Source organism: Muscardinus avellanarius, assembly GCF_963383645.1.
Source record: "Muscardinus avellanarius genome assembly, chromosome: 4".
Taxonomy (NCBI): Eukaryota; Metazoa; Chordata; class Mammalia; order Rodentia; family Gliridae; genus Muscardinus; species Muscardinus avellanarius.
The window spans coordinates 70,340,609-70,359,415 of record NC_137789.1 but is presented as its reverse complement, the minus strand read 5'-3'; the positions used below and the strand labels follow the sequence as shown (position 1 = coordinate 70,359,415).

The window sequence follows — 18,807 nt, the reverse complement described above, 5'->3', positions numbered from 1 at the left end:
TTTCTCTTCTCATTTCTTTTTTCTTTTGTTTTTTTCATTGATGTATAATTATTAGCTTTTGTATCTTGTTTTGTTACTTTATTCATGTTTGTTTGCTTCTTCCCCCATTTCTTTATTTTCCCTTACTGAATCTCTATGTTTAACATTCAAGGTATTTCAAATCTCCATACTTAAATACTCTACTAACTACAAGAGTCCTACTATCTAACCTTCTCTCATTTTCAACCAGATACTACCTTAATGTACTTAAATTCTTACTCAACCTAATCATATCCTCTACCTTACCCAAATTCTGTACCCATCACCTCAGCTTCTCCCCCATTATCCAACCCTCACCATTGGAAAAAGCACTGCTTACCTGCTGACACCTCTAAATTCCTAATAAGATTGGATTAAACATAATACCCACAAAAGATGTGAGGACATCAAAAAAAACAAGCCTGAGATCCTTGAAAATAAGAGAACTAGGAATAGTGAAGAGACAACAGAAATCATGAATACTGACCTACAAGAAATATAAGAAGGGGAATTTCAAATCCTGATCTACAATATGATGAAAGGCTTCAAAACAAGTGTACAGAAAATTAAAGAGGAAATGGAGACACTAAGAAAGAATCAGAAAGAGGTCTAGAATTAAATGAAAGAGTCAGTAAATGAAATGAAAACAGCAACAGAAAGAAATTCTGGAAGATTAGATGAAATGGAAAGTAGAATATCACTGTTAGAAAACAGTTCGTTTTAAACCAAAAACAGTCAACAGCATACAGAAGTCATTACAGTAACAAAACCTAAACATCCAACAACTATGGGACAATATGAAATGTCCTAACTTACAGATAAAAGGCATTGAAGAAGGGGTGGAGGTACAGACCAAGGGCATTCATAATCTCTTCAGAGAAATAATTTTAGAGAATTTTCCAAACATGGAAAGAGACTTATACCTATATGTCCAGGAGACATATAGAACATCATTAAGACAAGATTAAAGGACATACCCACACCAAGTAATAATCACAATGACCAACATAGTGGCCAAGTAAAGAATGTTAAGAGCAGTGAGAAAAAAGGAAGGGTGGCACATAGGGGCAAAACAATAAAAATTACCCCACACTATACAGCCCAAGTCTCAAATGCCAGGAGAGACTGGTATGATGTGATCCAGACCCTGGAAAAAAACAACTTCAAACCAAAACTGCTATGTCCAGCAAAATTAATATTCAAAATTGATGGAGAAACAAAAGTGTTTCAAGATATGCAGAATCTCAAAAAATTCATGAATTCAAAGCCAACACTAGAGAAAATACTTAAAGAAATAAACCATAAAGAAGAAAAAAGCAATTTTCAGAATCAGAGAAGAGATGAAGTTGATCAACAGGGCATCTAAGTAAAAAAGAAATAATAACAGGATACCAAAGGGAAGACAAAACACAAAATGACAGGAAACAAAAATCAGATTTCAATAATAACTCTGAACATCAAAGGACTTAACTCACCAGTCAAAAGACATAGACTGAACTGGATGTGGTGGCGCATGCTTGTAATCCCAGCATTTGGGAGGCTGAGACTGGAGGATGGCAGTTCGTGGACAGCCTCAGCTACTTACTGACACTCTCCACAACTTAGTGAGAACCTGTTTCAAAATAAAGAATAAAAAACAGGGCAGGGGGTATAGCTCAGAGGTCAAATGCCCCTGGATTCCATCCAAAAAAAAAAAAAAAAAAGACATAGACTGGCAATGTGGATTAAAAAACATAATCCAAATATATGTTGTTTGCAAGAAACTCATCTTACAGCCAAAGACATTCACAGACTGAAAGTGAAAGGATGGAAAAAGATATATCATGCTAATGGAGACAAAAACGGGTAGGGGTAGCAATGCTGATATCCAACAAAACAGACTTTAAACTAAACCACATCAGAAGAGATAAAGCATGACACTTACTTTGGTTAAAAGGAACAATCCACCAAGAAGACATCATGATAGTAAATGTTTATGCCCCAAATGTGGGTGCAGCCACATTTGTAAAACAAACCCTTCTGCACATCAGATCTCAAATAGATCCAAATACAATAATATTGGGAGACTTCAACACACCTGTCACACCACTAGATCGATCTTCAAGGCAAAAGATGAGTAAATACTCTTTAGAATTAAAGAAAACTATAAGCCAAATGGACCTAATAGACATATACAAAATATTTATATAGAACAACAGAATACACATTCTTCCCAGCAGCCCACAAAGCCTTCTCCAAAACAGATCACATCCTGAGCCACAAAGCAAGCACCAGCAAATTCAAAAGATGTAATATAATTCCTTGCATCTTTTCAGACCATAATGGAATAAAAGTAAAAATCAACAAGAAATCCAAAAGAAACTATTTAAATACATGGTGATTGAATGATACACTATTGAACAATAAGTAGGTGAGATCAGAAATTAGGGAAGAAATAAATTTTCATAATAATTGAAAATAGAGAAACAACTTACCAAAATTTATGGGACACTTTGAAGGCAGTGTCAAGAGGAACACTTATATCATTGAGTGCCCACATAAGAAGAACAGAGAGTTGCCAAATAAACAACCTAATGACACATCCCAAGAACCTGGAAAGACTACAACAGTCTAATCCCAAAGCCAGCAGAAGGCAGGCAATTAATAAAATCAAAGCAGAAACTAATAAGATAAAGAAGAAAAAAATAATTTAAAGAATCAAAAAACAAAAACCTAGTTCTTTGAAAAGATTAATAAGATTGACAACCCCCTGGCCAACCTAACCAAAAGAAAGAATCAACTCAAATTATTAAAATAAAAAATGAAAAGGAGATATCACCACAGACAGTGAAGGAATTTAAAGGATTACCAGAAACTATTTTGAAAATTTATACTCCAATAGCCTGGAAAACATGGAAGAAATCATTAGATTTCTAAGCACATATAACCTACCTAAACTGAACCAAGAGGACATAGCAAGCCTAAACCAACCAATAGCAAGCAAAGAAATAGAAACAGCAATAAAAATTCTGCCATCAAAGAAAATCTCAGGCCCTGATGGGTTTCCAGCTGAATTCTACAAAACCTTCAGTGAAGAACTAATCCCAGTACTTCACAAATTGTTCTGTGAAACTGAAAGAGATGAAATTCTCCCAAATTCCTTCTATGAGGCCAGTATTACATTAATCCCCAAACCAAATAAAGATACCGCAAGAAAAGAAAATTACAGACCAATATCCTTGATGAACATAGATGCAAAAATTCTAAACAAAATACTAGCCATATGCATTCAAAACTATATCAAGAGAATTGTGCACCACAACCAAGTTGGTTTCATCCCAGAAAAGCAAGGCTGGTTCAACATATGCAAATCAATACACATTATTCACCACATAAATAGAATTGTGAACAAAAACCACATGATCATATCAATAGATGCTGGAAAAGCATTCGACAAAATCCAACACCCATTTGTGTTAAAAACATTGAAGAAAATTGGAATAGAAGGAATGTATTTCAACATCATTAAGGCAATATACAATAAACCCAAAGCCAACATCATTTTGAATGGGAAGAAACTGCAAGAATTTCCTCTAAAATCAGGAACAAGACAAGGATGCCCACTATCACCACTCCTTTTAAACATAGTCCTCAAGACTCTTGCCATAGCAATAAGACAAGAGAAGGAAATCAAAGGAATTCAAATAGGAAGAGAAGAATTAAAACTATCCTTATTTGCAGATGACATGATCCTTTATCTAGAAGACCCAAAAAACTCAACCAAAAGACTACTGGAGCTGATTAACCAATTCAGCAAAGTTGCAGGATACAAATCAATCTAAAGAAATCAGTTGTTTTTCTTTATGCCAACAATATATCTACAATGAAAGAAATGAAGAAAACAGTTTCATTCACTATAACCTCTAAACCAATAAAATACCTAGGAATAAACCTAACCAAAGATGTAAAAGACCTCTATAACAAAAAAATATAAAACATTAAAGATAGAAATTGAAGAAGATGCTTGTAATTCCCGCTTTTGGGAGGCCGAGACAGGAGGATCTCACAGGTTCAAAGCCAGCCTCAGCTACTTATTGAGGCTCTCAGCAACTTAGACCCTGTTTCCATAAAAATAAAATTGGTCTGGGAGTATACTCTGGAGGTAGAAAGTCCCTGGGTTCCACCCTCAGTAATAAACAAACACACACACACACACACACACACACACACACACACACACACAAAAGAACCTAAAGAGAGAGCCTACACAATGGTAGAAGATCTTTACCAGCCACCACTCTGATAGAGGGCTAATATCTAGAATATACAAAGAGCTCAAAAGACTCTACCAAAACAAATAACCCAATCAAGAAATGGGCAACTGAACTGAATAGACACTTCACAAAAGAGATACAAATGGCCAATAGATACATGAAAAGATGTTCAACATCATTAGGCATCAGGGAGATGCAAATCAAAACTGCACTGAGATTCCATCTAACCCCAATCAGAGTGGCAAGCATAAAGAAATAAAATAATAACAAATGCTGGCTAGGAAGTGGGGAAAGAGGAACTCTTACACTGTTGGTGGGAGTGCAAACTACTTCAGCGGAGTGCAAACGAGTTCAGACACTATGGAGGTCAGTGTGGGGATTCCTTAGAAAACTGGGAATAGATCCATCATATGATCTGGCTGTACCTCTCCTGGGTATTGTCCAAATGGGTTGAAATCAGAGAACTACAGTAACATATGCATACCCATGTTCATAGCAGCACAATTTGTAATAGGTAGAATATGGAACCAACCTAGGTCTCCATCAACAGATGAATGGATTGCAAAATTATGGAAAATACACACAATGGAATTCTACTCAGCTATAAAGAAGAACAAAATCATGTCATTCACAAGAAGATGGAAAGACCTGGAGAACATTATGTTTAGTGAGATCAGCCAAGCACAGAAAGAGAAGGGACTTATGTTTCCTCTAATATGCCCAAACTGAGGAGTATTAGGGGTACCAGAGTGACTCCAGATAATGGAGGAGAAACCTCACCAAAACTAGAATGGAAGGATAGGAGAGGAAGAAGGCTGAGATTGATTAATGAAAGAGCTACATCTGAATTTGTGTAAAAATATAAATGTAACATGATTGACTTGGAACTCATTATTGGGAAGGGGAAGTGTGGGGGGGAGGGCACCAAGCACATTCTGAATATATGCCATTTTTAATATGTTTCATATAAAAATAAAAAATAATAAAAATAAATGCAAAAAAATTGAAATCCAGATGTGCTGGTGCATAATTGTAATCCCAGTTCTTGGGAGGCTGAGACAGAAAAATCACAGGTTCAGCAACTTGTGAGGCCCTCTGAAATTTAGTGAGACCTTGTTTCAAAATAAAAAATAAAAACAGGATGGGGGTATAGCTCTGAGGTAGAAGACCCCTGGGTTCAATCCCCAGTACCACAAAAAATAGAATAAAATAATAAACATTGAACTCACACTAAATCTTTGTCAATCTGTAAGGTATTAGAAAATAACCTAGTGTAGTATATAAGGGTAGACTTTGGGGGCAGGCTGAATGAGATGTGAATATTACTAGTTATTGCCTTGTACAAGTTACTCATGCTATCAGTGTCTTCATATGTAAAATGAGATATGAATATCCTGGTGTCACATGTTTCTTGAAGACACTATGTCACATGCCTCCTGTTGCACACAAGTATCAAAATTTACCAGCAATAAGCCAGGCATCGTGGCACATGCTTGTAATCCCAGCATTTGGGAGGCTGAGACAGGACGATCGTGGTTCTCAGACAGCCTCAGCTACTTGATGAGGCCCTCTGCAACTCATTGAGATCCTGTTTCAAAATAAAGAATAAAAAATAGGGCTGGAGGTATAGCTTGGAGGTAGAATGCCCCTGGGTTCCATCCCCAATACCCCCCAAAATAAAATAAAAAATTTAACAGCAATAAAACTGCCTCAGTTTAAATTGTTACCATTGTATATTGATATTATAGTAAACAAGTTAAATATTTCATTACTAATTCAATTGTTACTGGTTCTGAATCTCTGAACTATATAGTCATGTTTAAGTTTCATTTAGTGAATACTGTTTTCTGTGTTGAATCATTTTAGATGAATTAGTGAATAAAATGAATATAGGCAATGAATATAAAATTATTGGAATTCCAGCCTGTGTCAAAACTTCACAAACTGCTATCTGTATAGAAGCAAACAGCATCACTTTTTGTGATCCAAAAGGTAAGAAAAATTATATATTAACAAATAGTTAGCCAGGAGTAGTGGCTGAGACAGGAGGATCTTAGTTCACAGCCAGCCATCAATCTCAGTAATTGGGAGGCTGAGACAGGAAGATCAAAGGAAGTTTGAGGCCAGCCTCAGCAACTGAGCCCCTGTTTTAAAATAAAAAATAAAAATGACAAGGACTAGGGATGTAGCTGAAAAGTAGAATGTCTCTGGGTTCAATCTCCAGCACTAAATAAACAAATAAATAATGTTGCAGAAATCAAGCACTAATGGGCCACAGTGATATTTTTATATTTCCTACTGTTAATTATTTTAGGGTGTTAGTAACAGAACATGACTTATTTGTATACTTCCTTATGATAAACTCCAGAATTACTACCCAGATTTAACCACCAAAATGTTGCAAGAGCCTCACTAAGGTAAGCCTCAGTCCATGAGTATCAGTGAACAGAGAAAATCATGATGACATCCATGATGGAAGCCCAAGAGGAAGGAGAAAAGGACTGGGTTATTCATGCAAACCATTCCTCCCAAACTGACCAGTTGGAAAAATAAATCACTTAACCTTTTCAAGAGTTGGAGAAAGTCAACAGTGGGAGAGTGAAGACGATCTAGAAATTTATAGTGTAATACAGCACAATGCTTTCAAAGTAGTAGGTCTAGAAATTTACAATACACTACAGCACAATGCTTTCAAAGCGTAGATCTAGAAATTTTATAGTACAATTCAGCACAATGCTTTCAAAGTATTGGAATATAATCTTTTCTTTAAAGATTTCAGAACTTCCCATTCTTCTCATTAGTCTTTACAGAAGTTAATATCCTTTCAAACACAGAAAAATAGTAGTAAATTCATAATAAAGAAGCTCCATGAGCTAGCTGGGTGTGATGGTGCACACTATAATCCCCGCACTTGGGAGGCGGAGACAGGAGGATCGTGCAGGTTCGAAGCCAGCTTTGCTGGCTTAAGAGACCCTGTTTCCAAATAATAATAATTAATAATAATAATAATAGTAATAATAATAATATATACATACATATATATATAGGTCTGGGAGTATAGCCCGGAAGTAGTAGAAGGGTTTCCAGGAATCCCAGTACCACAAGAAGAAGAAGAAGAAGAAGAAGAAGAAGAAGAAGAAGAAGAAGAAGAAGAAGAAGAAGAAGAAGAAGAAGGGCAAGAATTGAAGAAGCAAGCAGCTCTATGATATCCTTTAAAAGAGAATTGAAAGAGGAGGATCGTGGTTCACAGATAGCCTCAGCTACTACTTAGTGAGGCCCTTTGAAACTCAGTGAGACCCTGTTTTAAAATAAAGAATAAAAAATAGGACTGGGGGTATCGCTCAGAGGTAGAATGCCCCTGGGTTCCATCCCCATTACCACAAAAAAAAAAAAAAAGAAAGAGAAATTTGCCTTAAACGCACAGTCAATCTATGTAGGTACAGGGAGGTGACTACTTCCTTTTATTACATTCTGTGGGATGGAAAAGATAGACAAGAATGACCTCTGATCATAATTTAATATAATTATAAAAGTTTGCATATAACATCATTAAAAAGTATAATTTCATAGTATTTTGAATAAATAAAATCAAGGATGGGGGGGTACTGGGGATGAAACCCAGAGGCATTCTACCTCTGAGCTACACCTTCAGCTTTATTTTTTTTCTTTTTCTTTTCTTCTTTTTTGCACATCTGGGGATGGAACCCAGGGGACTTCAACCTCCAAGCTATACCCCCTGCCCTTTTTTAATTCTTTATTTGAAACAGGGTCTCACTAAGTTGCGGAGGGCCTTACCAAGTAGCTGAGGCTGTCCGCGAATGGCAATTCTTCTGTCTCAGCGTCCCAAATGCTGGGATTACAAGTGTGCACCACCACGTCTGGCCAATTGCTGTTTCTGTTACTTATTTTCAGCTCCTTCAGGAATTAGTGAGAACTTCAGATGTCTCCTCTCCTTGACTTCTAACTCATGCTGGAAGTTTACAGCAATACTTGCCAATATCTTTGCATCAGAAATTATTCCTCCTGGGACTTACAATTTGCTCAAACTCTGTTTGTTGATGAGCTTAGTACAGACAAGTGACCATAACAAGAAACTAGAAGATTTTCTGGATATTTTAATTATAACAAGTGATACTCTACTTGTAGACAGGTAAAATATATGCAAAGAACCTTTCCAAATTAGAAACTGATCATAGAGTTGCATAAATCCTATTAGTATCATCACTAGATTACTCTGTAGAATATAAGTATTGTAAGTATTTAAATCAGCTTTTATCAGTAAAGTCTGGAACTTAAAGATGAATTGAAAATTAGAATCATCGCTTTCAGCTGGGCATGGTCGTGCTCATTTGTAATCCCAGCACTTGGAAGGCTAAGACCGGAGGATCGCAGGTTCAGCCAGCACATGGTAATTTAACAAGAGCCTCAGCAACTTAATGAGACCCTATTTAAAAATAAAAAGGCTGGGGGTATATCTCAGAGGTAGAATACCCCTGGGTTCAGTCCCCAGTATCACACCCACACACACAAAAAGAAAAGAGTTGTTGCTTTCAATGATTTCCCCATTCAGACCTTTACAAATAAACTCATCTTTCTCAGGCTTCCTTTTCCCCATTCCCTACCTCAATGTTTAGTGTTCAGCTTCTCCCTAAAAGCCAACAAACTATTTTATTTTTCTTTCTTACAGATTTCATTAAATAATATTGATTCACTGTACACCAATGAGGCTGGAAGAAAGACCAAAATTACTGGGATCTTTTGTGGGGGGGAATCAGAATAAACTTCTCTTTAGCATTTTGGGGCTCCCCACTAGCAAGTACACTTTTTTTAAAGTTACTTAAATGCTCATGAAGTTTTTTTTAAGAAATTGCCAATATATTACTTATATTGATATCTTATATGCAATTCTAAACCAAAATAAATTTGTAGAATGAATTTAAAATTTTTAAAACTTTAAATTAACATTAAATTAACCTAACATATGATGTTTTGCTAAAATTAAATCATCACTGGCAATGTAAATATGGTGTCAAAGCTACAGCTTGCACTGATTGATTCCTCTACTAATAGAGCATAAAGTATTTGCTTCCTCAGGCTCTCCAACTCTGAGTATTGTCAAACTTTTAAGTTTTGCCATCTGTTGGGTGAAATGGTGTTTTATTTTAATTTTAATTGGAAATAAATTTCAGCATAATTTGGAGCTTATTAAATACTTGCAATGTTTTTCTACAAACTTCTTGTTCTTGACCTTACCTATTTTTTTTTTTCCTCTCAGTACTGGGGTTGGAACCCAGGGGCATTTTACCTCCAAGCTATACCCTCAGTCCTAATTTTTTATTCTTTATTTTGAAACAGGGTCTCACTGGGTTGCAAAGGGCCTCATTAAGTAGCTGAGGCTGTCCAAGTACCACGATCCTCCTGTCTCAGCCTCCCAAATGTTGGGATTACAAGCGTGCTCCACCATGCCAGGTTTCTGCCCATCTTTTATATTGAAGTTGTTAATGTTTATTACTGAGTTATGATACCTGTAAAAAATTAAGGCCTTTGTTATTCTTTATCATCAGTCTTTTGGCTTTCCTTATGGTGTTTGGGACTGTATGGGAAATTGATTTCTTATTTCTCTTAAAAAATTATATATAGTGAAATAATTAGATCATTATTATTATTAAAAACAATAAATTTTGACAAATTCATACACTCCTATAACTACCACCAAAGGAAGACAGAATATTCTTATCATTCTAGAAATTTGTCTCATTTTCTCTTTCAGATGGTTCTTATTTCCACAGGTGATTTCTGTTATCATAGATTAATTCTTCTTTTCTTGAACTTCATATAAGTGGAACCATAAAATGCATTGTTTCTGTGTATAGTCTCCCTTGCTCAATATAATATTGTTGAGATTGATCCAATTTTGTATACATCAAGAGTTCATTTTTTTGTTTGTTTTTGTTTTTGTGGTACTGGGGATGGAACTCAGGGGCGTTCTATTTCTGAGCTAAACCCCAGCCCTATTTTTTTATTCTTTATTTTGAAACAGGGTCTCACTGAGTTGCAAAGAGCCTCACTAAGTAGCTGAAGCTGTCTGTGAACCACGATCATCTTGTCTCAGTCTCCCAAATGTTGGGATTACAAGCGTATGCCACCATGCCCAGCTAGTTCATTGTTTTTATTGATAAATAGTAGTTCATTATACGACTATACCACAATTATCTCTTCTAGTGATGAAAGTTTTGATTTTGCATGTTTTGAATATTATGAATAAATCTGCTGTAAACTTTTATTTTGGGTGGTAATGGAATTGAACAAAGGGACATTTTACCTCTGAGCTATAGCTATATCCCTATCCTCCCTCTCTTTCTTTCTTCTTCCTTCCTTTCTTTCTTTCTCTCTCTCTCTCTTTCTTTCTTTCTTTCTTTCTTTCTTTCTTTTTTGCAATACTGAGAATGAAGCCCAGGGGCATTCTACCTCCAAGCTACACCCCTAGCCCTATTTTTTAATTCTTTATTTTGAAACAGGGTCTCACTGAGTTGCAAAGAGCCTCACTAAGTAGCTGAGGCTGTCCATGAACCGCGCGCGATCCTCCTGTCTCAGGGTCCTGAATGCTGGGATCAAAAGTGTGCATCACCACACCCAGCTTCTTTCTTTTCTCTTTCTTTCTTTCTCTCTTTCTCTTTCTTTCTTTCTTGTACTGGGGATTGAACCCAGGGTCATTCTACATCTAAGGCCTATTTTTTATTCTTTATTTTGAAACAAGTTCTCACTAAGTTGTGGAGATCCTCACTAAGTAGCTGAGGCCGTCTTTGAACCTGTAATCCTCTTGTCTCAGCCTCCCCAGTATTGGGATTACTAATATGCACCACCATGCCTGGGTACTGTAAATTGTGTGTGTGTGTGTGTGTGTGTGTGTGTTGCTAGGCCATACACATGTTTGGGTAGTGCTCTACCACTGAGCTATATGCCCCTAGCCCTGCAGTAGGCATTCTAACATAAGTCTTTTTGTGGATATGTGCTTTCTTTTCCTTTTTTCTTTTCTCTCTCTCTCCCTCTCTCTCTCTCTCTCTCTCTCTCTCTCTCTCTCTCTCTCTCTCTCTCTCTCTCTCTCTCTCTCTCTTCCTCTCTCTCCCTCTCTCTCCCTCTCTCTCTCGCTTCCTTCTTCCTTTCTTTCTTTTTGTTTTGTGTGTGTTGTACTGGGGATTGAATCCAGGAGCATTCTACCTCTGAGCTATACCCCGAGCCCTATTTTTTAACTTTGAAACATAGTCTCACTAGGTTGATTAGAGTCTCACTATTTGCTGAGGCTATCCTCAAACCTGTGATCCTACTGTCTCAGTCTTCCAAGTACTAGAATTAAAGGCCTGTGCCACCACTCCCAGTTTAGACGTGTTCTCTCTCTCTCTCTCTCTCTCTCTCTCTCTCTCTCTCTCTCTCTCTCTCTCTCTCTCTCTTTGCGGGTCTGGGGATGGAACCCAGGGGGGCATTCTACCTACGAACGAGCTACACCCCCTGCCCTATTTTTTATTCTTTATTTTGAAACTGGGTCTCACTGAGTTGTAGAGAGCCTCACTAAGTAGCTGAGGCTGTCCATAAACTGCGATCCTTCAGCCTCAGCCTCCCAAATGCTGGGATTACAAGCATGCGCCACCACGCCCAGCTCTAGGCATATGTTTTCATTATCTTGAGTAAATACCCAGATCATAAGGTAGATTTAAGTTTAGCTTTTTAAGAATTGACAAGCTGGGCATGGTGACACACACTTGTAATCCCATTATTTGGGAGGCTGAGACAAAGTGAATCACAGGTTTCCAAGCCAGCCTCAGCATCTTAGGGAGACCCCCTGCAACTTAGTAAGATCCTGTTTCAAATAAATAAAAAAAATAAAATAAGGCTGGGGTGTAGCTCAGAGGTAGAATGCCCGTGGGTTCAATCCCTAGCACACATATAAAAAGAAATTGCCAAACAGTTTTCAACAGTAGTTACTCTATTTTACATTCCTACCAACAATGTAATAATTCTATCTGTCCCCATTCTCACCAACATTTGGTGTGGTTAGTCTTTCATTTTAGCTGTTCTAGTAGATGTGATATGGTATCTTGTGGTTCTAAGTCGTATTTCCCCAGTGACTATTGTGTTTATTGGCCACTCATATGTCTTCTTTTATGAAATATTTCTCTTAACTTTTCTTTCATTTTTTAGTTGAGTTGTTCTAGATACATGCCCTTTGTCATCACATTTATTACTGTAAAATTTTTCTTCCATTCTAAAACATGTTTTAGCCAGGCCTGGTAGTGCATGCTTATAATCCCAGCATTTGGGAGGCTGAGATAAGAGGATCTGGGTTCACGGCCAGCCTCAGCTATTTAGTGAGGCCCTTTGCAACTCAGTGAGACCCTGTTTCAAAATAAAGAATAAAAAATAGGGCTGGGGTATAGCTTGGAGGTAGAAGGCCCCTGGGTTCCATTCCCCAGTACCTTTTTTTTTTTTTTTTTTTTTTTTTGCGGTACTGGGGATGGAACCCAGAGGCCTTCTACCTCTATTTTATATTTTATTTGGAAACAGGGTCTCACTAAGTTAATGAGAGCCTCACTCAGCAGCTGAAACTGGCTTCGAACCTGTGCAATCCTCCTGTCTCAGCCTCCCAAGCGCTGTGATTATAAACGTGCGCCGCCATGCCCAGCCCTGTAAAAAAAAAATTTTTATTTATTTATTTTTTTTTGTGGTACTGGGGTTCCAGGAAACCCTTCTACCTCCGGGCTATACTCCCAGACCTATTTTATACTTTTTTTTTTTGAAACAGGGTCTCTTAAGCCAGCATGGTCCTGCATGATCCTCCTGTCTCTGCCTCTCAAGCGGGGATTACAAGTGTGCACCACCACGCCCAGCAAAAAAAAAAATTTTTTAAAGTAATTTTACTTTTTTACATTTATTTATTTACTTATTTACTTATTTATTTATTTATTTTTGGTTCTGGGGATTGACTCCCAGCCCTACTTTTTTGTATTATTTTTTTGCGGGTCTGGTGGTGAAACCCAGGGGCATTCGACCCCCCCAGCTATACTCCCTACCTTATTATTATTTTTTTTTTGAAACAGGGTCTCACTGAGTTTCAAAGGGCCTCATTAAGTAGCTGATGCTGTCGGCAAACCGTGATCCTCCTGTTTCATCCTCCCAAATGCTGGGATTACAAGTGTGTGCCACCACGCCCAGCTCTACTCTTTATTTTGAAACAGGATCTCACTAAGTTGCAGAGGGTCTCCAAGCTGGATGTGAACCCAGATCCTCCTCTCTCAGCTTCCCAAGTACTGGGATTACAAGGGTACACCACCCGGCTTAAAGCATGTTTTAAAAAACTTTTATTGATGCATTGTAGTTATGCATCATAGCTTCAAACTGATATTTATATACCCACACAGCATCTTTTGATGTGTTTCTTTCTGTACCCCAACCCCTCTCTGTGCTCCTTCCCAGTACATGCTAGTGAGATTGGTAGTGAAACATTTATATACAAACAATGTTATTTGGTCTTTTTCCTTTCTCAAGCTTCATTTTTCCCTTCCCCTATTCCCTCTCCCAGTTCCCTTCCACTTTTCTACTGGTCTCTCCTCATTCTCCTCCCTTTCCTTTCCTTTTCTCTCTCTAGCTTCTGTATATGAGAGAAGACATGTGGCCCATGATTTACTAAGTCTGACTGATCTCACATAGCATGGTGTTTTCTAGTTCCATCCATTTTCCTGCAAATGATGTACTTTTGTTTTTTATTGCTGAGTAAAACTCCATTGTGTATATATGCCATATGTTCTTTTTCCATTTACATATTATGGACATTTAGATTGGTTTCATAACTTAGCTATTATGAATTGTGCTGGGTACACATGTGCTGGGTAAACATGGGTATGCATGTGTTACTATAGTGTTATAACCAATTCTTTTGGAAAGATACTGAGGAGTAATTTAGCTGGGTCATGTGATGATTTCATACAGATCTCCCTAATGGTTGTACTAATTCACACTCTCACCAATAGTATGTAAGTATTCCTTTTTCCCCACATCCTTGCCAGCATTTGTTACTATGTATCTTGAAGATTGTGATTCTGACTGGAGTCAGATGTATTATCAGTGTAGATTTGATTTGCATTTCCCTGTTTGCTAATGATGATGACCATTTTTTGCATATTTTTGTTGGCCACTGGTATTTCTTCTTTTAAGAAGTGTTTATTTAAGTCAACTGCTCATTTTTTTTTTTTTGTAGTACTGGGATGGAACCCAGGGGCATACTGCCTCCGAGATACACCCCCAGCCCTATGTTTTAGTCTTTTTACTTTTGAAACAGGGTCTCACTGAGTTGCAAAGGCCCTCACTAAGTAGCTGAGGCTGTCCGTGAACCGTGATCCTCTGGTCTCAGCCTCCTGAATGCTGGGATTACAAGCATGTGCCACCACACCCAGCTAATTGCCCATTCTTAACTGGGTTACTTTTCTTGATATTTTGTTTTAGTTCTTCCTATATTCTATATATTAGTCCTCTATAAGAGGAGTAGCTGGCAAAGATTTTCTCCCATTTGGTAGGCTCTCTTTAGACCCTTATATCTTTTGCTCTACAGAAGCTTTTTAATTTGATGTTATCCCATTTATCGATTCTCAGTTTTGTTTTCTGAGCTTTGGGGATCTTATTTAGGAAGTTTTTACCAGAACCTATGTATATTTTGGAGAGTTGGTCATGTGTTTTATTCTAATAATTGAAAAGTTTCTGGTCTACTTTTTAGGTCTTTGATCCATCTTAAATTGACTGTTGTATGGGGTGAGAGATTAGAGTCTAATTTCATTTTTCTCTCTAGGGGTATCCACTTTTCCCAGCACCATTTGTTGAAGAGGATGTCATAGCCAGGTGTGGTGGTGCACGCTTGTAATCCCAGCATTCGGAAGGCTGAGACTGGAGGATCGCGGTTCGCAGATAGCCTCAGCTACTTAGTGAGGCCCTCTGCAACTCAGTGAGAACCTGTTTCAAAATAAATAATAAAAAAATAGGGCAGGTGGTGTAGCTCGGAGGTCAGATACCCTTGGTTTCATCCCCAAACCCCCCCTCAAAAAAGAAAAGGCTGTCATTTCACCAGCATATGGTTTTTCATTCCTATGTAAAAATTCAACTGTAGAAATTTTGTGTAAAAATCAACAAAATTTTTGTGGGTCTGGGGATGGAACCTAGGGGCATTTGACCTCTGAGCTATATACCCCTTGCCCTATTTTTTATTCTTTATTTTGAAACAGGGTCTCACTAAGTTTCAGAGGGCCTCACTAAGTAGTGAGACTATTTGCAAACTACGATCCTCCAATCTCAGCCTTCTGAATGCTGGAATTATAAACATGCGCCACCACTCCCGTCCCTACCATGTTCTTGAATAGGCAGAATAAATACTGTCAAAATGGCCATACTACCAAAAGCATTCTACACATTCAGTATAATCCCTATCAAAATACCAATGTCATTTTTCACAGAACTAGAAAAATTGTTCCTAAAATTCATATGAAATAACAAAAGAACCAGAATAGCAAAAGCAATTCTGAACAATAAGAACTGTTAGTTAGCTAGAAGGCATGGTGGTGTACACCTGAAATCCTAGTACTTGGGAGACTGAGACAGGAGAATCACAGGTTTTAGAACAGCTTCAGAAATGTAATTAGAACCTCAGCAACCTAGTAAAAGACCTTGTTTCAAAACAAAAATAAGCTGGGTGTGGTGGCACACACCTGTAATCCCCGCGCTTGGGAAGCGGAGACAGGAGGATTGCACTGGTTGGAAGCCAGCCCCGCTGGCTTAAGAGATCCTCTTTCCAAAAATAAAAAAGTATAAAATAGGTCTGGGAGTGTAGCCTGGAGGTAGAAGGGTTTCCAGGAACCCCAGTACCACCAAAAAATAAAAATAAAAAAATAAAAAGGGCTGGAGATGTAATTTAGAGTTAGAATGTACCTGAGTTCAATCTCCAGTAACACACACACACACACACACACACACACACACACACACACACACATCCTTCACATCCTTATTTCAAATTATACTACACAGCTGTGCCGGGGATGGTGGTACATGCTTGTAATCCCAGCATTCGGGAGCATTGCAGTTTATGGTTTGTGGACAGCCTCAGCTACTTAGTGAGGCACTCTGTAACTTAGTGAGACCCTGTTTCAAAATAAAGAATAAAAAACAGGGCAAGGGGTGTAGCTCAGAGATAGAATGCCCCTGGGTTCCATCCCCAGACCCACACACAAAAAGAAGTAAAAACAGCATAATATTAGCATAAAAAGATGCAGACCAATGGAATCTAAGATACAGAGACAAATCTCCACACTTATAACAAATGTGCGAAAAATTTTAGAGGAAAAACAGCTTTTCAACAAATGGTGTAAGGAAAATTGAATATCCATATATAGATGAATAAAACTAGATTTATATCTCTCACTTTTTATAAAAGTCAATTCAGAATATATCAAAGAAAGGCAGCCAAGGTGGTGCATACCTGCAATTCCAGTATTGGAGGTTGAGTCAGGAGGATCACAGGTTCAAGACCAGCCTCAGCAATTTAGCGAGTTCCTGTTTCAAAATAAAAAATAAGCCGGGCGTGGTGGCGCATGCTTGTAATTCCAGCATTTGGAGGCTGAGACCCGAGGATCGTGGTTCCCAGACAGCCTCAGTTACTTAGTGAGTTCCTCTGCAACTTAGTGAGACCCTGTTTCAAAAATAAAGAATAAAAAAAATATGTCAGGGGTTGTGGTTTGGAGGTCGAATGCCCCTGGGTTCCATCCCCAGACCCGCAAAATAAATAAATAAGTAAATAAATAAATAAATAAATAAATAAATAATAAAATAGTCTGGGCATGGTGACACACAAATATAATCCCAGTGCTTAGGAGGCTGATACAAGATGATCACAAATTTGAGGTTATCCTCAGCAATTTAGCAAGACCCTCAGCAACTTAGTGAGACCTTATTTCAAAATAAAAAAACAAAATAGGTCTAGTAGGGTGTGGTGGCTCATGCTTATTATCCCAGTACTTGGGAGACTGAGAAAAGAGGATCCAAGTTTGTGGCCAGCCTCAGTTACATAGTGAGGCCCTCCACAACTTAGTGAGACCTGTTTCAAAATAAAGAATAAAAAAATTGGGCTGGGGGTATAGCTTGGAGGTAGAATGCCTCTGGATTCAATCCCTAGCATCACAAAAAATAAATTAATGGACAGAGGGGCGGGGTGTAGTTCAGAAGTAGAATGCTCCTGGGTTCAGTCCTCAGTACCACAAAATAAATAAAATAGGACTGAGATATAGCTCAGAGATAGAAAGCCCCTGGGTTCAATCCCCAATAACACACACACACACACACACACACACACACACACACACACATACACACACACACATACACAGTATATATATATATATATATATACACACACACTATATATACACTATTATAATCACACTATATATAATATATATACACACTATGCACACTACATACATATGTGTATATATTCACACTATACATGTAGTATGAATATATATATATATATATATATATATATATATATATATATATATAAAATCAGAGGCCTATAAATTAGACCAGAAACTACGAAATTACTAGGAGAAAACATAGGACTAACTCTCCAACATATAGGAACTGGCAGAGACTTCCTTAATAAGATCCCTAAAGCCCAGGAAATAAAGCTGGGATGGCATCAAATTAAAAAACTTCTGAGCCGGGTGTGGTGGTGCATGCATGTAATCCCAGCATTTGGGAGGTTGTGACAGAATGATCATGTTTCATGGACAGCCTCAACTACTTAGTGAGGCTCTTTGCAACTCAGTGAGACCCTGTTTCAAATTAGAGAATAAAAAATAGGGCTGGGGGTGTAGCTCTGAGGTAGAATGCCCCTGGGTTCCATCTCCAGTACTGGGGGGGGGGGGGGTCTTCTGGCCATGTGTGGTGGTTCATGACTGTAATCCCAATACTTGAAAAGCTAGAGACAGGAGAATCTAAGGTTTGAAGCTAGCCTCAACAACTTTTTGAGACTCTCAGTAACTTAGGGAGAACCTGTTTTAAATAGGGCTAGGGGTCAGCCAGGCGTGGTGGTGCACACTTATAATCCCAGTGCTTGGGAGGCTGAGACAGGAGGGTTGCACATGTTCAAAGCCAGCCTCAGCTACTTAGTTGAGGCTTGCAGCAACTTAAGACCCTGTTCCCAAATAAAGTATTTTTAAAATAGGTCTGGGAGTATAGCCCGGAGGTAGAAAAGCCCCTGGGTTCCCATCCCCAGTACCACTAATAATAATAATAATAATAATAATAATAATAATAATAATAATAGGCTAGGGGTGTTGCTCAGAGATAAAAAGTAAAATGCCCCTGGGTTCAATCTCCAGCACCACTAAAATAATAATAATAAAATAATTTCTGCACAGCAAAGAAAACAAGAACATGAAGAGAGAGCCTACAGAATGGAAGAAAACTCTTTTTTCATTACTGGGGATGGAACCCAGGG

General features: G+C 37.9%; 1 protein-coding gene across 1 annotated transcript in view; it reads left to right on the top strand.

Annotated features, from left to right (window-relative positions):
* Positions 1-18,807, top strand: part of MCMDC2 (minichromosome maintenance domain containing 2) — a gene marked incomplete at both ends in the record, with an annotated part of 54,412 nt that overhangs the window by 8,904 nt on the left and 26,701 nt on the right. Inside the window, 2 exons of the mRNA XM_080695334.1 lie at positions 6,138-6,263; positions 8,184-8,421. Coding sequence (XP_080551460.1) covers positions 6,138-6,263; positions 8,184-8,421 — 364 coding nt within the window. The remainder of the gene's footprint in view (positions 1-6,137; positions 6,264-8,183; positions 8,422-18,807) is intronic.